Here is a 23588-nt window from a genome sequence, read left to right as displayed (position 1 = left end):
ATCCTACTTTGACCTTGCCTGTATTTGTATTGACCCCGTATTAAACTATGACTGGACACTTTTTTGAATGGATTGGGTTTTTAAAACCTAAATAAGTCAAAAGCAAGGCAGCCTACAAATAATGTCCACTTGAATCTAATGGTAAATTTTTATACAAACGTGCGAGGAAAATTCCGAAATCGCTCCAATAAATAGTCGACATACTGTATGACTGCATACACTGAAATAATGAGTCCAATATTGAAATCGTTGGATTATGTTCATAAATTAAGTATATACTGAAGGGGTAGGTAGACTTCTTTTACGGTTAAAGACGTCCATGGCTGCAAACATTTTGAGAACCACTCTCTTAAAGAGTGACAAGTACTTAACTCATCTTTACAATGACTACAGAATGACTGCACAGTGGACGAAAGAGGTAAAAAAAAAAAAAAAAAAAAGTAGCATACTCCAAGGTACTAATGAAGGATTCAAATCTACCACATCATAATGTAAACCAAGAGCAGTACTCCCAGGCGTTCTTCCATTACCACTGAGGTGGTTCAGCCCTGGCATTTGGTGCATGCCGTGTGCTTAAAATGGGCTGTGCAGTTCTAAATTGCTCTTACAGTAGGGAGCAGATACTGTATCTGGGATGATTTGCCTCGCTCAATTAACATTGCAACAGAGCAGCTGCTCGCAAATAACAAGGTGCTTTAGCATCACTCCAGGCGAGCAGAAGAAAGCACGATAAATACACAACTTATACAAGCAGTCTGACTCCAAAGACAGGAAAAGATCTGTCTTTAGGCTTGGGGCCTGACAATTCACGTTCCCTCCAAACAAACCCTAATACAAGGAACATAGTGAAAGTTAGATTTTCCTTAATATTTCCTTAGTATTGTTTTTGTACATTTCCACATTAGATTTATGTTTATTCATTTGGCTTGGGCACTTTTATCCAAAGAAGAATCCATTCCAACCATGTCTATCAAGTTGCTGTCCAGATCAATAATTAGCTTGAAAGTAGTGATTCCTATGCTGGCATGTTTAAGTTTGTGTGGGCTTTTTAGAACAGTTCCTCAGAGGATTTTTGGATAGTTAAGTGTTCTGACCTTCTTAAATGGATTCTACTTGAAACCCTATCTTTACCTTTAAGGGTTTCCCTAGTGGGAGATAGAAACGTCTTGTTTTCCTGCCTCTTATGTAAAAGGTTCATTCATTTTTTTTTTTCCTATCCACTTTTCTTGGTGGGGGTCGTGGTGGCAACAGAATGAGAAGATCATCCCAGACTTCTCTATCCCCAGCCACAGATTCCAGTTCCTCCTGGGAGATCCCTAGAATTTCCCAACCACCTTTGAGATATAATATCTCCAGCGGATCCTGGGTCTGCCGTGGAGTCTCTATCCAGCAGGACGTGCCTGATACCTCTCTAGTGGGAGTCGCCAATGAAGCATCCTCATAAGGTGCCTAAAGCACCTCAACTTGCCTTCTTGATTCTGAGGAGCAAAGGCTCCACTCCGAGGCTCTCTCAGATTTGCCGAGCATTGTAAGGTGATTTATCGACCACTTAATGGCCTTCATTTGTCAATCTTTTAGTAAATAAAACCAAACCAAACTAAAAATTCCTGCCAAATTGACCACATTTTCGGTAACGACTTTCTTCGTACTCACGTGTATATGTTAATAAATGGCAGCCATAAATTACCAAGTACATTCACAGCACAGCAGATTTACATTTAGCACACCCACAAAACTCCATAAAAGGCAAATCTCACGGAGAGCTAATAATGACAAAATGATGAATAAAAGGTGCCTCCTAAACACACTGTGAGTAAAATCTTCCAACAAAGCAGCTCATCTATGTTTGTCCTATTTTGCCTTAATTTATGGATCTGGTTTGGTTTGCTAAGTCGATAAAATTAAACACTAAAGGGCTTTTCACACTGTGCTTAACCCCATGTTATTGTTATTCTAAGTCCCGCTTTTAACCCCGGGTAGAGGAACGTTTCACACTTGTAATGTAGAGGCGGGGTTAGCACCGTGTTTCAGGGCCTCCCATAACAAGACAGAGAAAGCCGTGTGTGTATATATACAACAAATATATATACGTGTATGTGTATATATACATATATATATATATAATATGTATATATGCACAGTAAAATAAAATAGCTGAAAAGCGAAAGTAAAAACGTTAAGTAAAATAAAGAGCCCCTTTTGAGTTGTCGCAAGCCTGCCTCCCATTTCCTCATTTCCTTCAGAACCAAAAGGGAATTCTTACACAGTGTTTAAGGGGAAAATGTTAAAATAATGTATTTGTTTTCTTGCCTTTGTGCGTCTCAGGAGGGTTAAAATAGCCAAGGAGGATTTACTTGACGACATTGTTTCTCACAGATGCGAAAGCGCGAGACAAGCGGTTATTTCAACCTGTCGCATGCTGTATTTATCAAATCATGGTTGTTGACACCGCAAATATGCGAATAAGAACATTAACTCAGGGTTTAGGAAAGAACAGTGTGAAACGTCAGATTACGAATACCCAGGATTAATTGTTAACCCCGGGTAAAGTATAAGCAGTGTGAAACGTCAGATTACGTATACCCAGGATTAATTGTTAACCCCGGGTAAAGTATAAGCAGCGTGAAACGTGAAGTAACATAACCCAGGATTCCCAGGTTTAGAATGAAATTTCAAGTGTGAAATGTTTCACAAAATTTTCATTCAATCTGGGACTGTAATTATAATAAATAAGATACTTAAACTTGACAATTGAACCTGTACAGTTTCATTTAAGCTGTCAGATTTGTTGGCATTTTTTTCCATCCGTAGATTAACTCGTGCCAGTTAAATTATTTGAAGCTGATCAAGTTGAAGTTCACGTTAGTGGGTCTTCTTATACATAAATTTTGCAGGATTCATTCATTTTCAGAACTAATTGGATTTTCATGCACACATTTCTTGCATAATTGTGTAATTAATTCATACCCAGCTTGAAAAAAGAGGCCATTTGTAAATTATGATTAAATAAAGTAATGTATAAATTATTTATATTATATTACATTATATTATATTATATTATATTATATTACATTATATTATATTATACATTTAAGAAAAAGTGTCATCTGACCTACATTTCTCATTAAAATTACATGAGGAATGCCATGGCAAAAGGGCATATATCCAAAATATCAAATTGATCAAATATCAAATATAAAAAAGTAGAAAATATATAAAGGGCAACATTATGTTTTGTCACTGTACACAGCTCGCTATAAGAAATATTCGAAAATATCGCTGTATAGTGACACTATAAGAAAATAGTGATGTTGAGCCCCATAAAGTTCAAACACATGAAAAACTGTATCATTGCTGCATTAGTAATGAAACTCGAGGTGTGGTTTAGACCTTTCCTGGTCTCAGACAGCCTCATGCGCAGATCAGAGTAACAACAGCTCTCACAAGCTCTCTCTCTCTGCTCAACTGCCTGCTCGCTGTGATCGATCGTGTCCAAGCCGCACACTCGGTTCATAATTAAGCACTGTCTCTGTGTCTCGCGGATCAAAAGGTGCTATAACATTTTCCCAAACACTCCTACTGATGTCACCATTCTCTCCCATGGCTGGCCGAGCAAGACCCTGCCTCATAATCCTGTACCGAGTAAACAAGGGAAGGAAAAAGTCCAACATTTCAGATTTGCTTTTTTTTGGTTCTTTTCTACGTCAGTGCAAAGACTACAGAGAGAAATCGGGATGTACAAAGAGCAGCGTGGAACTGCTGGGTTAGGAATATCCTGAGGAGAAAAAAAAAATCTCTGATGATTTTGATGACTGTTAATTAAAAACTCATCACACTGTTAAAATACTGTGTAGCTTCTCCGAGCATGCAATATAGGACAGATCTTAGGAAGTCCGTGATTTGCTCCCTTTTCACTAAATTAAACCAATGTGACAGAACAGAGGGATTATTGCTTGGAAGTTAAGAGTATAAGAAATGGCGCTGAATGTTAATTCATCCCCACGATGCTGCTTGATTTAATAACGAGAGAATAAACTATATTTTAAAAGTACACACAGATATGCACATATACGCTTTTATGTGACATTGTTAGGGATTTGGGGAGAAGAAAAAAAAATTCAGCTGAGAGCAAACAGGATAAGCAAACAAGAAGAGAGACGAGATGGTGGCCGGCTCGTCGAGAAACACACACAAATAATAACACAACGAGAGGACGGAAACTCCTCTAGAGATTCAGCTGTAGCTACAACTGCAGATGCTGAGTGGAAGCCATTAGCTTGCTCGTGTGGATGTGTGTTACACACACCACCGTACCCAAGCCAACCTCCACTGCTGACTCACACACTTTGTTTTCCTTGCTAAAAAACAGTGACGACACCCGAAAGCATTAGCATAACTTAGTCTCCCTCGCAGTGAAAAACAATCAAGTTGTTAGAGCCTAAAGTGCAAGGCAGGCTGAAACGGGAACGCCGCTATATTAGAAACTGGAATGCCACTATATTATATGTGCAGTGCTGAGCTGAGCTGGGAGGCAGCCAATTATAGAGTCCGGGCTGATCAGGAGAATGAGCCTGCGTGCCCACATGGCAAAGAAAATGCGGGGAAGACAGAGAGTGAGAGATGACAGAGAGGGAGGAAATAAAAAAAAAAGAAGGGGACTGTGATATAGAGAAAGTGGCTTCCTGGGAAAAAAAAGAGGGAGAGAGACAGACAGACTGGGTATAGTAGAAGGAAGATGGGAAGAAATGGAAAAGAAGTGTAACAGCAGAATGAAGGAAGACAGAAGAGAGATAGCGGAGATATATATATATATATATATATATATATATATATATATATATATATATATATATATATATATATATATATGTTGCTTATATTGCTTGTGCTTGCCACCCACACAAAAGAGAGAGAGAGATTCTTTCCTGCGAAAAAAAAAAACAGGTAGAAGAAAAGCCCCACCATGAGATCTGACATGTGAGATCAGATACAGATCAGTGGCTCTCCTTGAACTTGGACCTTCTTGTCAGTGTGTGTGAAACCACAAAAACATCCAAGAGTTTTTTTTTTTTTTGTCCTTGCCTCATCCTTCAAAAACTGTGATCTTTCCAAAAAAAAAAAAAAAACCAGTCATTGCTGATGTCTCCTTATACCCATAATGCTCCATCCACCCTGACGGTCTCCAAACGCTCCAGTTATTTCTGATTACATCTCCTGGTAAGCATGTCTGACCAGAAGATGGAGGAGGAAAAAATTCCTCCAGATTATCCCTGATACTGCTCCTGAAGGAGTCTGTTTAGCAGCTTTAACAATATCAGTCATGCTAGCTTGTGCCGGTGTCACCCTGGAGACTTGAGCAGGTCATGAAACTGGAGAGGGCTGACAAAAACAAATCTCAAATCAATATCTCGCACGACACAAAACTCTCCCTCTTTCTCGCGCGCTCTCCTCCCTTGTCGGCGTGGCTTGCTCGGTGAGTGACACTATTCACTTATAATTGTTGCCTCCTTCAGTGAGGTGTAGCTGTAATGCTAGAGTAGTACTACATTCATCAAACAGTCTATTCAATCTCCAAAGCCCTTCTGTTCTTCCCCTGCAAGCAGGATTACCATTATGGATGTTGTAAAATATTAAAAGCATGTTTTATCAATTCAGGCAGTGTTAAATGGTGCGAATATAATCTTTTCCATATTCAGCGCATAAACGCTGGACTAGATACCAAACGCGTATGCTAATTCGCCACATGGACGCTAACACGTAAGAATGTAAAGCGGCTTCCCGTAGCCCGCAAGTCACCTGACATTACAACAGATGGCTGTTATAAAAATCACTCTCAACTGTGGTATCGATCCATTCAATACTAATCTAATAAAGCATGCCTCCTGTGACCAAAGGGCCAGAAAAATGAATTGAAATAATAATCAGGGCACTGTGGTAGTGAAAGTTATTTTTAAATCAATCCATCAAGGATGCAAGACCATGAACGCAATAAAATGGGCTGAAACAACAAGGCCCCACCTTCCAATCCTCTGGTGAGACCTGAATCGTTTTTTTTCGACACTCAAATCCTTGATCGCAACTCCACACCTCCCATCATGATGGAGAGCCGTAGCCATCGGGCTGTTTGTTAGCAGTCCGTCATTCCACTGAGCTACTGACGCCCACAGCTCAACTGATGAACTCAATTTAAACAAAGACCTGGCAGGCCAGTTGCTTCTCAAAAAAAAAAAAAAAAAAAAAAGGCTTGTGCTTCCCAGAAACCGGCACGTCATCTAAATTTAGCGTTACCCCATGGATATCACAGACAGATGCTATATTCTTATGCACCCCATGATAGCCTTCTGTAGGCGTAGCTGTCAGATTTCAGCATATAGGGAGGACAAATAATTCATGAGATTTGTAGCTGTGCACGGAATCACATAATACAAGATACACTATCCGGGTGTCACACAGATGAGGATGGGCTCCCTTTTGAGTCTGGTTCCTCTCGAGGTTTCTTCCTCGTATCGTCTCAGGGAGTTTTTCCTTGCCATCGTCGCCTCTGGCTTCCTCATTAGGGATAAATTTATACATGTAAAATTTATATCTGGAATTTATATATTTATGTAAAGACACTTTGTGACAATGTTGCACGTGCTACACTAGAGCCATATCTCCCTGTAGTTCTCGCCTGGCTTCCCACTGAATCTAAGCAGGGTTGAGCTTGGTCAGTACCTGGATGGGAGACCTTGGGAAAACTAAGGTTGCTGCTTGGAAGTGGTTTAGTGAGGCCAGCAGGGGGCACTAAGCCTGTGGTCTGTGTGGGGCCTAATGCCCCAGTATAGTGACAGGGACACTGTACTGTAAAACAGCACCATCCTTCGGATGAGACCTCAAACCAAGGTCCTGACTCTCTGTGCTCATTAAAAATCCCAGGACACTTATTGTAAAAGAGTAGGGGTGTAACCTGGTGAAACTGGCACTTAACCTCCTAATAATCCCCATCTCTGAATTGGCTACAACACTCTCTCCTCTCCATTAATAGCTGGTGTTTGGCGGGTGTTCGGGCACATTATGGCTGCCATCACATCATCCAGGCAGATGCCACACACTACTGGTAGTTGTGGAGTTTACCCCCTCCCCCCCACACACACATGCTATGTTAAGTGCTTTGAGTGTCTAGAAACGTGCTATATAAATGTAACTATAACTAACAAATACCACTGAATTAAACTGAATACTACAAGATGTCATGAGGGCTCTATGTAAACCCACAGAGCACATGAGGCCATCCAGGGTTACATGCAAGGCCTGTGCATACTGACCATGTCCTTACTGACAAATACTAACAGTGTACATTATTGTATACCACAAGCACATGATAGAAATGTGATGCACAGAAAAAAAAAAACTAAGCAATATTAGGACTAAAATAAATATATTTTCCAGACTGCAAGATAATTTTCCCCATCTATAAAGTGCTGTGTACTAAAGTTCATTATAATATGCTTATACCACAGCGTCGCTGAATTCTCAAATCTGATTGGCCAGAAGGTGTGGATTAACAGCAGCTCTGACAGTAGTTCCAGCTGCGAAGCAAATCACAAGTGTATATTAACGTTCTCCTTGCACACTGTGCATTCTTACACAGGTAGCTGTATGGCACACACTCTATATAAACACATTAATACATGTCTTTTCTTTTAGGAGGGGTTCATTTAGCATTTATGGAAGGAGTCTCCAGTATCAACTAGAGGTCGAGCGATTTTTGGATTTTACCGATAACGATAACTAAGTTGGGCCGTAATTGTTTAATCAACCGATTAGAGTTTTTAAAAGTGATACTGAATGAAAACATAACTCTCAAAGTAAAATCTTGCTGAACTTTAGTACAAACATAAACAGTACTGGCTGTACCATGAAAATGTACTCTACTTATTTAAATGAAATAAATATATATTAACTATTCATAAATATTAAAGTAAATAAAATACACTCTAACAAATGCTTTTTTTTCTATCCAAACACTGGGCCAAGCCTTTTGGGTCATGTAATAGGGTTATTTTCTCAGTCTTGGGTAGTTTTTGGGTAGTTTTGTGTAACCCAACCGCTGGGTCAGCTGCTAGGTCATTTCCACTGACAGCTGAATCAGTGCACCCCTTCCCCACCCCGACGCCTCAGCCCAGCTCCTAGTGTCAAATCAACTCAGCGCAGACTGTTTGAATTCGCCTCAGGTGGAGGTAGCGGCTTTCACACGGACAGACTGTTAGATTTATTTAGAGAAACACGCTCGGAAAGGATGTGTTAATATCCTGCATACTTTTTGTGTTATTACTATTTCAACACATTGTGTTAAATTATCCAATAAATGTGTTTAAAAAAATAATAATTTCACACTAGTGACCAACACAACACGTGTCAAATTATTGTCCAATCGCGTTGCCGACTGCGCTGCCGACGTCATCATCCAAATCTGAATTCGCCCCAAAGTGAATGTTTGTCGCTTTGACCTTTCGATTGTGACAGCAGAGTCAGAGTCCTGAGGCGAGGAAACCAAGTGACCACAGGTAAGTTAGCTTTCATCACTATTTAGCGTTAATGCTGCTGAAATTTTACGCTAAAAGTATAAACGACACATCTATCCAGAATGATCATTATTAAAATTATAACAGCTGTAAATGACAAACAAAGGCTACTTACAAAGAAGTACACAATCGTAGCATTTGCTCTACGATATACTGTATAATATCATTGTGATGGCTATATTTGCAAAGATGTGCTTACAGACATACACAATATGGCCACATGTTTGTGGAACATCCCATTCCAGATTTACTCCCCCTTTGTAAGAATAACCTCCACTCTTCTGGGAAGGCTTTCCGCTAGATGTTGGAGTGTGTCTGTGGGGATTTGTACTCATTCAGCCACAAGAGCATTAATGATGTCAGGCACTGATGTTGGGTGAGGAGGTCTGGGGTGCAATCGGTGTTAGAATGCAACCCAACCAAAAGGCGTTCAGTGGGGTTGAGGTCAGGGCTCATTGCGGGCCACTCGAGTTCTTCCACTCCAACCTTATCATGCCTTATCAAACCATGTCTTCACAGACCTCGCATTCTGCACAGGGGCATTGTCATGCTGGAGCAGGTCTGGGTCTCTTAGTTCTGGTGAAGGGAAATTGTAACGCTACAGCACACAAATGCATTAGAGACAAGTGTGTGCTTTAAACTTCTGGAGAAGGACCACATATGGGTGCGATGGTCAGGTGTCCACATACTTTTAGTCATATAGTGTATATTTCAGCACTGTATACGCACTGTATATATCAGGGCAGGCAGACAGATTAAAAACAAAGACTGTAGCACTCGGTTAACGTTTGAGCTCAAGAAAGAACACAGCATAACACGTGAAAACGAGCCCCAGCAATAATGTTAATCTTTTTCTTTTTACTACAGCAACATGAAGTGACCAAAAACTCAGTTATACTGCAGCAATATGGGTCTCTCACACTGTACGAGTTAGAAAGCAAAGACGCCTTCGAAAATAATGGAATTAAATGTTTTCTACATTTAAAAAAAAATCTATATATAGCATTAAACAACACTAAAATAAACAAAGTCAGTAGTTGGAGTGACAACCCTTAGTGATTAAAAATGCACCAGTAGTCTCAGGTACTCTTTGTGCTTTTTATAATGAAATCAGGTTGTAAGTTTTACTGAGCATCTTGGAGAATCTGCCACGGAGACTTTGACTGTCACACCTGTTTACTGACATACAAACATTTTTCTATCATATTTCATTTTGGCTTGAAAGGATATCTTAAAAAAAAAAAAAAAACGCATATGTTTTATTATTGACCCAGTAATGCAGAAGTCACTGCATAAAATAAACATCTAAGACAAAACCGCGCTTCTACCATATAATTAAATCAATGACTAAATTATCAATGCAGCCTTTTTTCTTTCACAGATGTTACAGTAGAGCGTAATAATAGTCTGGCGAAAGAAGAGAGACTCGTCCCAGATTGTGATCAGCCCTGCTAATGAAGAACATACCTCTCGAACGGGTTGCAATAGCTGCCTAAATCACAACGCTGGCAATCAGAGCCAATCAGCTAGAGGAAATTGCTAGGGGTTCTCCTAGCTATGAATTATGGGTGCTCTAATAAATACCTACATCTCAAAAGCCTAAAATTTCAACATACATAGGCTACACTGTCCTTACAGCTAAAATCAATGAGCCTCCTCGATAGATGCACTTGCTTTTAAAAGACAGCTTTGATTGCACCGGACTACACACTTAATTAGCACCATCTTTTTAGATCTAGATCACAGGCTCGTCTATAAGCGATGAGGGCTTTCAGGAAAATGAACACATGGCTAGATTAAATGTCGAAGCCATGCTTTTAGCTTAACTACAAAAGCCAGAACTATCATATTGCTACTGAGAGGGAAGACATATCAAAGCAAATTAGGTACAGAATCGCTTTTACGAGATGACATGTCAGTCAAAGGTCTATAACTGGATCTTTTTTTTTTCCTTTTACCAAGTTTTCACTCCTATATATATATACACCAATATCATGTTGGGGTTTTGTGGTGTGTGGATGGCTGGCAGGACTCTGAGCACCATTAATCACAAGACCATGACAGGAACCAGCTGTAGATATTGTCTTGTGGAAGGGTAAAATTTGTTCAGCTCTGGAGGCACTGCTTGAAAGGCTGAATGTTTGTTCAATATGATTAAAAAAATCATTCCGCAACGTGGTGTTTGAGGCTTCAAGGTCAATATTTTAAGGTTTGATGAACAGGCTGATGGAGCAAAAGAACTTATTTAAATAAAGGCTTTCATTAGGCTTCCTTTCAAAGCCTGGATGTCCTCGGCGCAATACAAACACTGCACCATTCCTGTACTACGACCAGTTTTCATTTGAACTTTCCTTGGTTAATGATTGAAACAACGCACCCTTCATTGTTTAACCTTGGCTAATAAGTATGTTTAAAATTTCAACATGTTACACTAAATAAAGTTTTAGGGTTTTGTTTTTTTTTTTTTTTAATTTCTAATCTATTATCAAGACACTTGATTTAGTCAGAAATGTTGGAAAAACTGAAAGCAAGGACGTAATTCAGCTCAAGTATCTACTTTAACTGAGGAGAGGAAGAAAAGAAGAAAAAAAAAAACAACAACAACGACTCCTTATGTGTTTTCAGGCTTAGCCAAACTCACCCATCCATGAAAATCCCATCTCAGGGAGAAAGGAGGTGAGGACCTGAGAGCACACCCACATGCACACACGCATTAGACAATGAGAGGACACACTGCCAGATCCCCAGTAAAGCCCTTTATCCTTATCATAACCACTTCCACAATTACTCACATGAGTGGTTTACCTGCTTTGGACAGGACGGGTTGGGGTTTTTTTTGTTTGTTTGTTTGTTTGTTTGTTGTTTTTTTTTGAACGGTCCTAGCGATACAAAAACCTCCAGGCTTCACGTGTTAACTGGGCTGCCAGAAGCAGCCACACAGAATGGTTAGATCATGCTGCATGCAAGAGGGATAGAATCTCAGTGACTGGTTTAAGCAAGCTCATACATGTGGTGCACACAGACAGACAGATAGACAGACAGAGAAATGCACAGCTGTAGTCTGGATGAGTGCAAACACCAGCTTCCGCCTTTTACTTTCCAGTCCCAGAAGAGCGTTCATTAAAACACTGCTTTGAAGGAACGAGGACGGAACTCAATGGAAAGAGCATAATCAGTGAATAGCACAACAAGGAGATGAGCGCGATCTGGCTCCGTTTTCCAAATTACGGCAAACATAAACGCACTTAATTACACAGATCAACAAATTCTCCAGGGGTGGCAGGATCGCAGCTCGATGCGTATTAAGCATGGAGACTTCTGGAGTACTAATGGAGCAATCAACGTTCTATGCGTCGACATGCATTAATACACATAATTGATCTAAAGGCAAATAGCTTTTCCGTTCTGAAGGAAAAACATTTGTTTTCGCAGTCGAAATGAAATTAACTCGCCGTTTTCACAAATCATTTCAACCAACTACAGCTTTGCCTACTCTAGCAATACACAACATGATAAAGTCCATGCTTTTAGATGGATGGCAGTAGTGAGTTTTAGAAGGTCAGCGTCGTAGAGGATGGCAGCATATAGCATGAGAGTCTGGCGTAATGCAGTCTTTATGGACAGGTCTAGCTCTTAGCAAATGGCAAGACTTGTGATATTGATAGCATGCTGCTGTCAAGAAGACACTTCAAGGTTCAAAGAAAGCTCTGGGAAGGAACTCCCAGCGGAGAAGGAGGAAGATATAATGAAATCAAGAAGTAAATAAATGAATCGATGAATGAATAATAGATCAGCCAGCAAGTGGCCCCCTTCGAGCAATGCCACAGATGCAATATTAATAACCAGCTCTTACTGTTCATCTCTGTGTCATCACTGACACCCTTAGGAGCAGCATGGCCGGAATAACACACAGCTGATCTGTACATTCGATCCGGGTTACGAATTTTCTTCAGTCCTTTTCCGGAGGCAGGGAAAGAGAAAGCAGAGAAAGAGAAGAGACTAGGAAAATTGCACAACAACTTAACATTGAGACCTTCTACATTCTCCCCATGCACACACACACACACACACACACACACACACACACAAAACGGTTACTGGTTACTTGCATTGAACCCGAGCCTCCCTCCCCATGCATCTCGGACACGTCCGTCTCCGAGCAGAGGAACACTTCTCACAGGCAATCTGTTCAATTCGGCTTTCGGGTTCAGTGTGCCAAATTCACTTCTCTCCACCAAGTCTACACCGCTGTTTCATTGTGCACGTTCCGAGGGCCAGAAGGGATTGCTTTGACTTAAGTTGCTCCCTAGTGGTGAGGACATGTGGAATTTTATTTGGGGTCAAACTTGGGCTTTGAGACAGTACAAAAGCAATCTCTTTCATCTTGTAGAAGACGACAGCGTGTATGTATTCATTACAGCAGACCTGAACACACGCTGTTTATTATTTACAGTATAAGAGCCAGCGCTGAAGATCAAGTATCTAACTACATAATTCAGCTTCAAAAGATCAATGTGGCAACTCTGATAAAAAATTTATTTGAAAAGTTCTGAATATGCAATGAAAATATGATGTGAGGGAGCATCTGAACTGCTTATACAGGGTTTTCCAAAAGCATTGCGGTGTTATCATAATTGTTTAGAAACATTTGAGGTTTACTCTTCCTTCCAGGGATAATGCCTTTTGGGAAACAGCGCCGATTGATTCCACAAAGTCAGATAGTTTGCTTGTGTATTTCTTCCCTTTCCTCACCTTCTACTCGCCCTCGGTTTTGCTGAGAGTTGATAAATAAATATTCAAGACATTTCTTCCAGCCTGCAAGGAAAGATGCAGCTCTAAAATCCTTTGGGTTTTTTTTTTTTTTTATGGAAGTTTGGTTTTGTTTGCATTTGTGCGAGATTTTTAATGAAAATTTCCGACTGCTTGCCTGAAGCAGGTAAGGGATCACAACTGGTTAAAACACATCTGTTTCTACATTACAGCACGCACTGATAACCCCCCCCCCCACACACACACACACACACACACACACACACACACACACACACCCCGTTATACTTAATTCATTTAACAAAGTTATAAATCCCTAAACGGAGCTCCACTCGGGCTTGACCAACATGAGATTTCTGAAGCTAATATCAATACCAAGGTTGTACTAGAAAATAAATCATTACCACAGCTCTGAGATATTCTGCTTGTTTTTAAGAATTCATTCAATCAGGTAAAGAAAATAACGTAATACGTACTTTACTGTGTAGTTTATAATCTAAATTTATCAATCTAAATGTAATTTGGTAATCAAATGTACTCAGTAAGGTTTGTTTATACAAATTACACAGCAGTACAACATTTTAAATGCTTATTTTAGGTGTTTATTACATTTTATAGTGCCAATTCCAATATCAAGTTCATACAAGACATCAAATTGGTGATTTCCTTCACACACTTACTAAACCCTATAATTAACCGGCGAGCTGAATCAGGTGTCTTGAAGCAGAAAAATCACCAAACTGTTCTGGCTCGCTAGGACTGAGACTAGAACGCTCAGTTGAGATGAGGTTTCCTTTGTGTTTAGATAATCATATGGACAAGATCCCTATTTATTTCTACGTATAAATAGACTGCTGTGAAAATGACTCCTAAAACCCGGAAATGAGTTAGTATTTTAACACGTCCGGTTCCATCGTCCCGAAGTCAGTGGGGTTTTTTTGAATGGGGTTTTTGGTTAAATGCCTGAAATAAGGTCTGCGGTTAACACAAGCTCGAGGTATTTTCACGTTTTATTCTACGTCTTGAAATACATCAGTAATACCCCACTCGTGATTTTGTTAAGCTTTTACGTGTCTTGAAAAAGGCGCTTGATAACAAGTGGCTAAATGAGACTACAGAGGTTGTCGGGGACGTTAAACGTCATCACGCCGAACAGGAAAACTCCTCTACTACTGCCTCGTTGTGTTTATACTCGTGCTCTTGCAAACTATTCCCACTCAAACTTGTAGATTTATCAATTTCTAGTATTTTCCAATTGTAGTGGTTTTTTTTTAAAAAAACTTAGTGGTGGTGACGTTGAGGTCATGTGACCATGGTGTAGTTGGTTTATAGACTAACCTTAGCTTTTTACTTCTGGCGTTTGTATAAAATTCATAAAAGTTGTGTTCATTTGTGAAGATTATGTCGATGAACAAAACCTGTAAGACTCTCTAACTTTTGTTGGTCACAGAGCTTATTTTCTGCAATAATCCAAAAGCCAATGGAAAAATCCTAACGATGCTAACATCCGAGTTCACCTTCAAATATACGTCATTCTGTATATCCCAGGTGACTTCTAAAAAAACACACTTCAGCTTAACTGTTACATAGCACATTTCCTTTGGTGATGCTAGTCATGACATAACACACAAGGAATTGTACTCTTTCTCTGCTTTACAATAATGTACCTATATCTTTTTTAACCTTTATATAGATAGTCATTAGATGGGAATTACATTGTTACTGTTGGCTAGCTCAGCACATGAATAGCTATCTTGTTTATTAGCAAGTGGGAAGCTAGTGCTAGCATAGTTACCACAGAAACAGCATCATGTCGGAACACACAAGGAAATATATCCCTGCTCAGCTTCAAAATAATTGACTTATTTTTATTCTTTTATGTGAAAGGTCATGTTAGAGCTTGTATTTCACACTGTTGGCTAGGTCAGAAAATGAACAGCTAGCTCGCTTAGTAGCAAGTAGAAAGGTAGTGTTAACATGGGTAAATGGGTAAATAACAAGAAAATATACTCTCACCACACACTCACAGATATATATATATATATAAACTGGATAGCTCATAGAATTTTAAACTGCCAGCAGTAGGTGAAGCCACCGGAAGTGTTCTGGCGACCATTTTACGATTCCCTAACAACAGAGGGCGCTGACCACCAATGGACAAAAACTGTCAAGATGACCCGAAGTGCTGCTTTTAACTGCAAAACAACGTTCGCTAAAGGATGTGGCAGAAGTGCCCACGGGTTGAAATTTATACAGACCATGTACTTATTAAGCACAAATGCGTCGTTATCCCCATGTAGAGTGGGGATAACGATCATAATCTTTAATAATCAACAGTAAAAATGCAATGTCAAAATGTATAAATACCCCCTTTTTAAAGCAAAAAGTACCCAATAGTGTTTAATAGAGATTTCACTCCGCGTTGTTAGAATATCAGCCTTATGGTCAAAAGGTATGAACAGTGAGCTTAGCAACAACCGGCGGCTAAACACTAAACACTAATACTTAAACACTTAAGCACTAAAGCACTCGCACTTCAACACCAACACTTCAACACTACTGTAATCTACAGAGGGAAAAGATAACACACACACACACACACACACACACATACACACGGAGCTAACACACACTATAACACACAGCTGTACAAAATCATTTAACACCCAGTGGTTTAGTAGTCATTATTTTCCGTATCTTTTCCCTCAGTAGATTACAGTAGTGTTCAAGTGTTGGTGTTGAAGTGTGAGTGTTTTAGTGCTTAAGTGTTTAAGTATTAGTGTTTAGTGTTTAGCCGCCGGTTGTTGCTTAGCTCTCTGTTCTTACCTTTTGACCACAAAGCTGATATTCTAACAGCGCGGAGTGAAATCTCTATTAAACACTCAAATGAAACACACATCATCCCCGTTGCGAATGAGTTTATATGTCTGTGGTTAAATATTCTCTGTACACAAATATCCGCTGTATTTTTTTATTTGTTTTATGCTTCAGAGCTCCGACCACTGCTCGTATATATATATATATATATATATATATATATATAGATCAGTGATTACGACCCAAAGTGAGTTCAGAATGTTAAGGAATACAAAGATGGCGGCGCAGTAGCTTCACTGTTGGTGACGTCATGAGCTATCCAGTTATTATATATAGATCAGTGACTCTTTCTCTTCTTCAAAATAATTTACTTATTTACTATACGAAGTATATTTTTCTTTCTCTCTTTATAGGGACAGTTATCAGTTAGCGCTGGCTTGTTGGCTAGTTCAGCTGATGAGTAGATGAGTAAGTGGATGGCTAGCATTAACATAGGCTTAGCCATACCACACACACACAATCATGGTTTGTTTTTTTTGTTGTTATTTCTTTTATTTGTTCAGGGGAATAAAAGCATGGCTAAATATAACTCCGCTTGCAGTGACATTTTATTTCCACAGACTTATACTGTTAGAACATATTTCACTCTAACGCTGTCTGTTTAGTCAAACATGTTTCCCTCAGAAACTCATTTTATATTCTGCTGAAGTATAAAAGGGGTGAAGTAGATCTCTGCTCGCATTTTCTTTTTCTTCCCAGTGCTGTTGAACCATTCTCCCCAAACTTTGGAAATATCAGTGGAATAAATGGCGATACAAATCCAAGAAAAAAAAGGATGAATACAACATATTGATTTGGCATATTTACCACTTCTTTTTTTTTAATCACAGTATATAGAGAGAGAGTTTCAGGGGTTACGTGTGTTTTTCTTTATATTTGCAGTTGGTTGTAATCCAGTTGGAGTCCTTTACTGCTATTCTGTTAGTTGCTATTATTCATAAAACCATAGTGTGAAATAGTTTTACAAAAAAAAAAATCCAAATATGTTTCATCTGATAGCCAACAAGCTGCTAAAGCCCCTATTATTAAACACCGTGTTGAGGCGCAAATGGGATTCTCTGGACGCGAGAAGGGTCAAACCAGGGGACATGAGCACTCAGTGGGACCTAAGAGATATTACCCATGTTTTCATAGCAGCCTCTAGCAAAGAACAGCCTGTCCTTATGTGCAAAAAAAAGGAAAAAATCTGTGAAATACTGAAGCCCTGGAGAGCAGCGCTCAACACAAACAGTGCTGCTTCAAGGACAAAAGGTTACGGGACAGAGAGTAATCAAAAGGAAAAGAATTGTACAAAAACTATATGTAACACAATGTTTCACTCACTTTCTGCACTGCTAAGTAGGCCTAGAGGATAAAACTGGAACAGTAGGGTAGAATATATATATAACCTCTATCTACACCACAGGAGCGGCTACGTTCATGTGTAAGTGTGTGACACATGTTCCTCCTCTGCACGCTGACCTCGCAAGAATGGCAAAAATAACTCAACCTGCTCTGCCAGGGGAGTCTCAGCTCAGACGCTCTAAAAAGCACGTGGCAGCCATAACGCGACGGGAGGAAGAACATGAATGTGGTGTGCGTTACAAGCCCGGATGTGTTTGTTTGCATCTGTAACAAATAGAGAACAAGCTTGGGTAGCCCCGAGCCATGTGATGCTTTCAACACAAAGGTAGATATCTCTTTATTCCAATACTCCCGGTCTCAGTTGACACGCCGTGCATAGTAAAACAGACGTGTACCGTGGCGACTAACAAAGCTCAATACCACCCCCCTGTGGGCTGGATCAAACCCACCCCACGTTTCCTCCTGTCATATTATTATTTCCTGATCGCTGGTTTTATAGCTATAGCGCTGTAATTACAAGGTAATAAGTAAGTCAATAATACATGCATGAGTGCTGTTTTATCCTAGTATTCTACTATAAGGTCACTGTGCGGATTAACCGTATTCATCGGATTGTCCTTTTGAACTCTTCAAGTTTAACACTGCTCACGTTATTTATCAAATATCCCAGCAATAATCTGACGATTGTCTGTGCAAACATTTGATTTGTTTATTTATTTACTGTGAAAAGTTTCTTTTAACGCAAGGTCTCCACCCTGTGGCTGGAAAAAGGCAACCTTCACCTATTATTACTTTTCTTATCTATTCAATTTTCTACGCAATTGAAATACGGTCAAATTTATCCAAAATACACGGATTGTACCTATGACGATAAAGATTAGCTGGACTCAGCTTGATTCTCCTAGACGTTTAGCGAGAACAGTGTACACCACAGCGTTCTACACCTGATCTAGACACATGCCGGGAGCCAGAAGAGCTTAATCATCAATATCAGCAACATTATTTCTGGAACCAAACTAATACCAATACTAATGGAAAGGTGGAAAGGTTTTTTTTTTCTTCCAGTAAATAGATCAAATAACTGCAAATCTGAGTTTCTGTATATGTCCTACTTATTGAGCTGAAACACAACTTCTTCCTCATTCTTCTTGACAACACATAAAGTTTTCCAAAGACATAACTACTGTATACACGCACATCAATTGTTTTGTTTTGTTTTTTACGTTGTGGCATTCTAGAAAACTCATTATGCAAATCTGTGCCAGAGGTATAGTTTCTGTATTTGTTATTTCAGTTCAGTAGTTCATGCACATGCTGTAGGAATAGAGCATCACTTTTCAGCACAGAAAGCAGCACACTACTAAGGTTAGAAGTCCATTCTTAAAGACAAGCCCTCTTTTAAGCCATGTGAGTGCCAGACTTGGTGGATAAAATGCACTGAGGATCATCACTGGCAAGTTAGGAATAATTTTGTGCACCCCGAGAAGCTTGATCAATAAAAGAGAAGTTATTGCTGGACCACGGTGCTGTCAGTAAGTTTGCGCTCAGAGCTCAGACACCGAGGCAAAGCGTCGCCTTTTTTTTATTCCTTTTAACTCTCTCATTTTCTCCAGTTGATTTTTTTTCTTGAATGTAATACACATTGCTGGCTAGCTACCATAGCTGGCTAGGGTGATGATGTCTCGGTGGAGAAATAACGAGTGTCAGGATAAATGCGGAAACCCGAGAAGCATCTCGGCTTGCAAGTTGCGAGTCCCCTCCATCTGCTCCGTAATGTTTTCACTCCATTCACACTGCTGGCATTAACAGTAAACAACAAACAAACATTTCTTTGTCATTTCTTTTTTCTTTCTTTCTTTCTTTCTTTTTTTTTTTTTTTTTTTACAATCCCTGAGCTTTTGCCTCTTACCTTCCGGCTTGTTTTCGGCAGCCATTTCCCCTCCGCGCGCCACATCCTCCTCCTCCTCCTCCTCTTCGCGAGCGTTGGGTACCACCACGCGCGTGCACGTCGAGGACAGCGCGAGGAGGGTCCGGCGGAACGGGAGGCAACTCCAACCCTCTCCACCATTGGCTGTGGGACGATGACTGACCACGGGATGCTGAAATGGTCTGCGAGCTCGGCGAGAAAACGACTTCCCTTTCCAAGAGTCCGCTCTCTATAATTGGGCGGCGGAGGGATGTTTAGGTGCAGCTTCCACGCCTCGGAGAGAGACGACCAGCCAATCCGGGATGAGCTCGCGCCTGAACAGTGCGCCGTCAAACGAGTGCGTAAGACTGGACGCACACAGGAGGCTTCCTTTAAAACCATCAAATGTGCACTGGAGATTGTTTTAGTTAGCTCAAGATAAAACCCTAAACCAGTGAATAGGGGTATTATTATTATTATTATTATTATTATTATTATTATTATTATTATTATTTATGACGTGGCAAAAAGGGGCTAGGAGTAGCACCACCTAATATATGCAGAATATAGGCTACTGATTTGTACGGTGCAACATCAATGTCCACATACTGGCTCTATATAATTCACCTAGATGTGCTTCATTAAAGCATATGTACACCCTGAAATACATTACATATCCATCCATCCATCCATTTTCCATACCGATTGTCAGACAGGGTCACTGCATGGGGAGCCTGGAGCCTATCCCAGGGAACATGGGGCACAAGGGGTGCCAACCCGTCGCAGGGCATAATCACACCCATTTTCACACTATATTCAATTTGGAAATGCCAGTCAGCCTAAGATGCACGTCTACAACATTTACAATGTCTTTGGACTGGAGGAGGAAACCGGAGTACCCCGAGGGAACCCCCTGGAGAACATGCAAGCTCCTCGCTCACAGGCTGGAGGTGGGATTCGAACCCCCAACAGCGGAGGTGCAAGGCAAACGTGCTAACCACTAAGTCACTGAGCCACATTATATATGTTTAGATTGAAATATATGTGTTTAGTGACTCTACCGCTGATTTGTTGCTTGATGCTGTTTTCATTATTACTGTGAGAGTTTGTGTGCCGCACTGATGACACGGGGGGACATCGCAACACTGCTAAAAAAAAATGATGTAAATTTACGGTATTTATTTTACAGCAAAATATAGTTTTAGGATTTTATTACACGATTGTACTGTAAACAAGGCAATCAAAGCAGTGCAGTGGATTACAGTAAAATACCAGAAAACACAATGCATAGTGGCAACATTTCTGGCAGACTTTGAGTTCTGGCAGTTAAGCGAGTTGTGGTGGCTCACTGGTTGAAACTTTGAGTTACAGATCTGAAGGTCATGTGTTTAAATCCCAGCACCACCAAGCTGCTGTTGATGAATTTGATGAACAGCAGCTCTGACAATAGTGCTGGCTGTAATTCAAATCACAGACATATATTCATGGGCATAATGGGCTTCTAATATGTTATAGTTTCTATAGTAACAGCTCATTTTCCGGGTAATTCATATTCATATGGCGGACAATGAAAATAATCTAAGACTCATAATAAATAGGTTTTTATAAAAAATAGATTTAAAATGCTATTTAACAAAGAAAATATGGTGAAGTTTTATGTGCCACAAAAGGGGCGTTAGCTGAACTGTTAATCATCTGGGGCTGAGTCCAGATTCTTATCCATCAAAAAACTTTTTAAAATGTACTTAGACCATTTGCATGTAATTTCTTTCTTGCATGTGAGGGCTAATTGCTTAAAAAATGTGAAAATTGGACAAAAAGTTGGATTTATCATAAAACTTGCCCCGGGTGTTATCACTGTTTGCAGGACTACCAGACCGATAAAATATAAAACTTTTTTGGCTATCTAACATGAGCCTAGGCTAGTTTTGTGTCGCTAGCCAAGGGGATGCACAACTAAGCTATCACTGTGGGTATAGCTGCTATAGTGCCATGTAAAGAACGTTATCTGTCCTTACGCTCTGCTCATATCATATTCACGTAACGTATTCATATTCACGAACTCATATAGACATTTATGCACCTTGTTTTCCTGCTCAGGATGAGAGGATGTCACTGTTTCAGTTTCAACCCATTTATTGGTTAAAAAATATATAAATTTTCCTCACACTGACTGTGTGAGCTAGCATTTGGCAGAATTGAGAACTGCCAGCCAATAAGACACAAGTATTTCCATGTATTTTCCTGTAAACCCTGTCTGATTGGCCTCGCCTCCGTTCACTGAAGATACAAAATTTCAGGCTGTCTTCTTTTACTGTTGATTAGTTACACAGTGACAAACCGCTCCAAGTGGAGAATTATTCAGGGGTAAAGAAAAAATCTTTGGGGCTACAGCCCACAATGCCCAGGCCAGGTTACGCCCCTGTACCACAACATGTATGGAAGGAGTCTCCAATATCAGCACATTGCACATTGTAGGTTTTCCCCCACAGAACGTCTTCAGAACATACGGGTTTGCGCTTTGTGGGTTCTGACAAGCTGTGTTTTTGTTCTATTAACTTCAAGAGAGAGATAAATGAGACTCTGCCGAAGGAGCGACTGCTTATAAGTGCTATAATGCAAGCGTTAACTGGAACTAACTTGTCTTGCAGAGGTTCCACAACATTAAATGTTTAAATTGCACAATGTGTCATTTATTAATGTATTAAAACTGGTAATAATTGGCAAATCACTGTAGTATATCAATAATAAAGCACTTTGGGATGTGCTATTATAGGAAAATAATCGACTTCACATCAAGCCACATCACACCACCCTGTCATCAAATAGTTTCCTAAAACAGCATGCCTTGTCATTTTTTTAATGTTTAATTCCCCAAGCAACTTACATTAGACATCCCTTATGGGTAAGATTTGAGTATGGGTACATTCCAGTATGAGAACATTTTGGACATTCATGTCCTTAGTAATCACGTATGCTACAAAATGATGTAGGTAGAGATTAGGTTAAGAAAATTCTGTTCTTTTAAAGTGTTCTTTAAAGACCTTTTAATTAAATTTAGTGTGATTAGGAACTATTCTCAATTATTTATTAATGAGGGAAATGATTTTCAGTAATGAGGTAGGCTTGTGTGAAATACGTAGTCAGTATAGGGTTAATGGAGGAAAAAAATGGACAGAATACCAGATGTGGTGCTGAAGGGACAGCTCCACAGAGAGAAAGACTCATACAGAAAGAGGAGGAGGTTTTAAACACGGTTCCAAGTGGTCCATGTTTAAATGAAACTGGAACTCAGTCTCTCTTTAGATTCCCCTCGAAATTCAGATTACAAATAATGCAGGTCAGCATATACTATACGGTCAAAAGTATGTGGAGCCCTGGCCATCACACCCATACATGGTTAATTATTACCCTTCGCTGGATCTAAATGGCCCAAACCTGTTTCATCATGACAATACCCCTGTGCACAAAGCGAGCTCCATAAAGACATGGTTGGAGTGGAAGAACAGCTTTGGGGTGAATTGTAACACTGTACACTAGGCTTTTTCACTCTATATCAGTTCCTGACCTCATTAATGCTCTTGTGGCTGAATGAGCAAATCCCCACAGCCACGATCCAAAATCTAGTGAAAAGCCTTACCAGAAGTGCGGAGGTTGTTATAACAGCAAAGCGAGGACCAACTCTGTGTTAATGCCCATGGTTTGGGAATGGGCACATATGATTGTGATGGTCAGGTGTCCACATACTTTTGCCCACATAGTGTAATTACATCTGAAAATTACTTTCATGGATTTTAATAATAATAATAATACTCATCGTCATCATCATCATCATCATCATTATTATTATTATTATTATTTGAGATATTTGAGATGGCACCAATCCGATACCAATGATCAGTATTGGGTTGATACCAGCAAAAAAGGTGGCTTGGATATCTTAGAATGAATTTGAGCTGATCCTGTAATAAATAGAAAAGATTGGAACTGGGTTTGATGGTCAGGCATCCACGTAGTTTTGGCCGTATAGTATATTTGCAAGGTAAGTAATGTTTGTGTGAAAGCTACGGTTTTCTCAAAGTCATGTTTTTAGATATTTAGATACTTTTTCTGTAGATTTTAAATTG

The 23588-nt window shown here is 39.8% G+C and overlaps 1 protein-coding gene across 1 annotated transcript in view; it reads right to left on the bottom strand.

The window, feature by feature from the left end:
* camta1a (calmodulin binding transcription activator 1a) overlaps positions 1–19641 on the bottom strand; it is a 442204-nt gene extending 422563 nt beyond the window's left edge. The window contains exons 1-2 of the mRNA XM_053644237.1: positions 19465–19641; positions 12418–12519 (exon numbers count right to left, since the gene is read on the bottom strand). Of these exons, the coding sequence (XP_053500212.1) occupies positions 12418–12519; positions 19465–19489 (127 nt within the window). The 5' untranslated portion in view covers positions 19490–19641. The remainder of the gene's footprint in view (positions 1–12417; positions 12520–19464) is intronic.
* Positions 19642–23588: the final 3947 nt, after the last annotated feature.

The sequence above is a fragment of the Ictalurus furcatus genome, chromosome 15 (genome assembly GCF_023375685.1).
Source record: "Ictalurus furcatus strain D&B chromosome 15, Billie_1.0, whole genome shotgun sequence".
Taxonomy (NCBI): domain Eukaryota; kingdom Metazoa; phylum Chordata; class Actinopteri; order Siluriformes; family Ictaluridae; genus Ictalurus; species Ictalurus furcatus.
The sequence above is the reverse complement of the archived record's forward strand: the minus strand, read 5'-3'. Positions and strand labels throughout refer to the sequence as shown.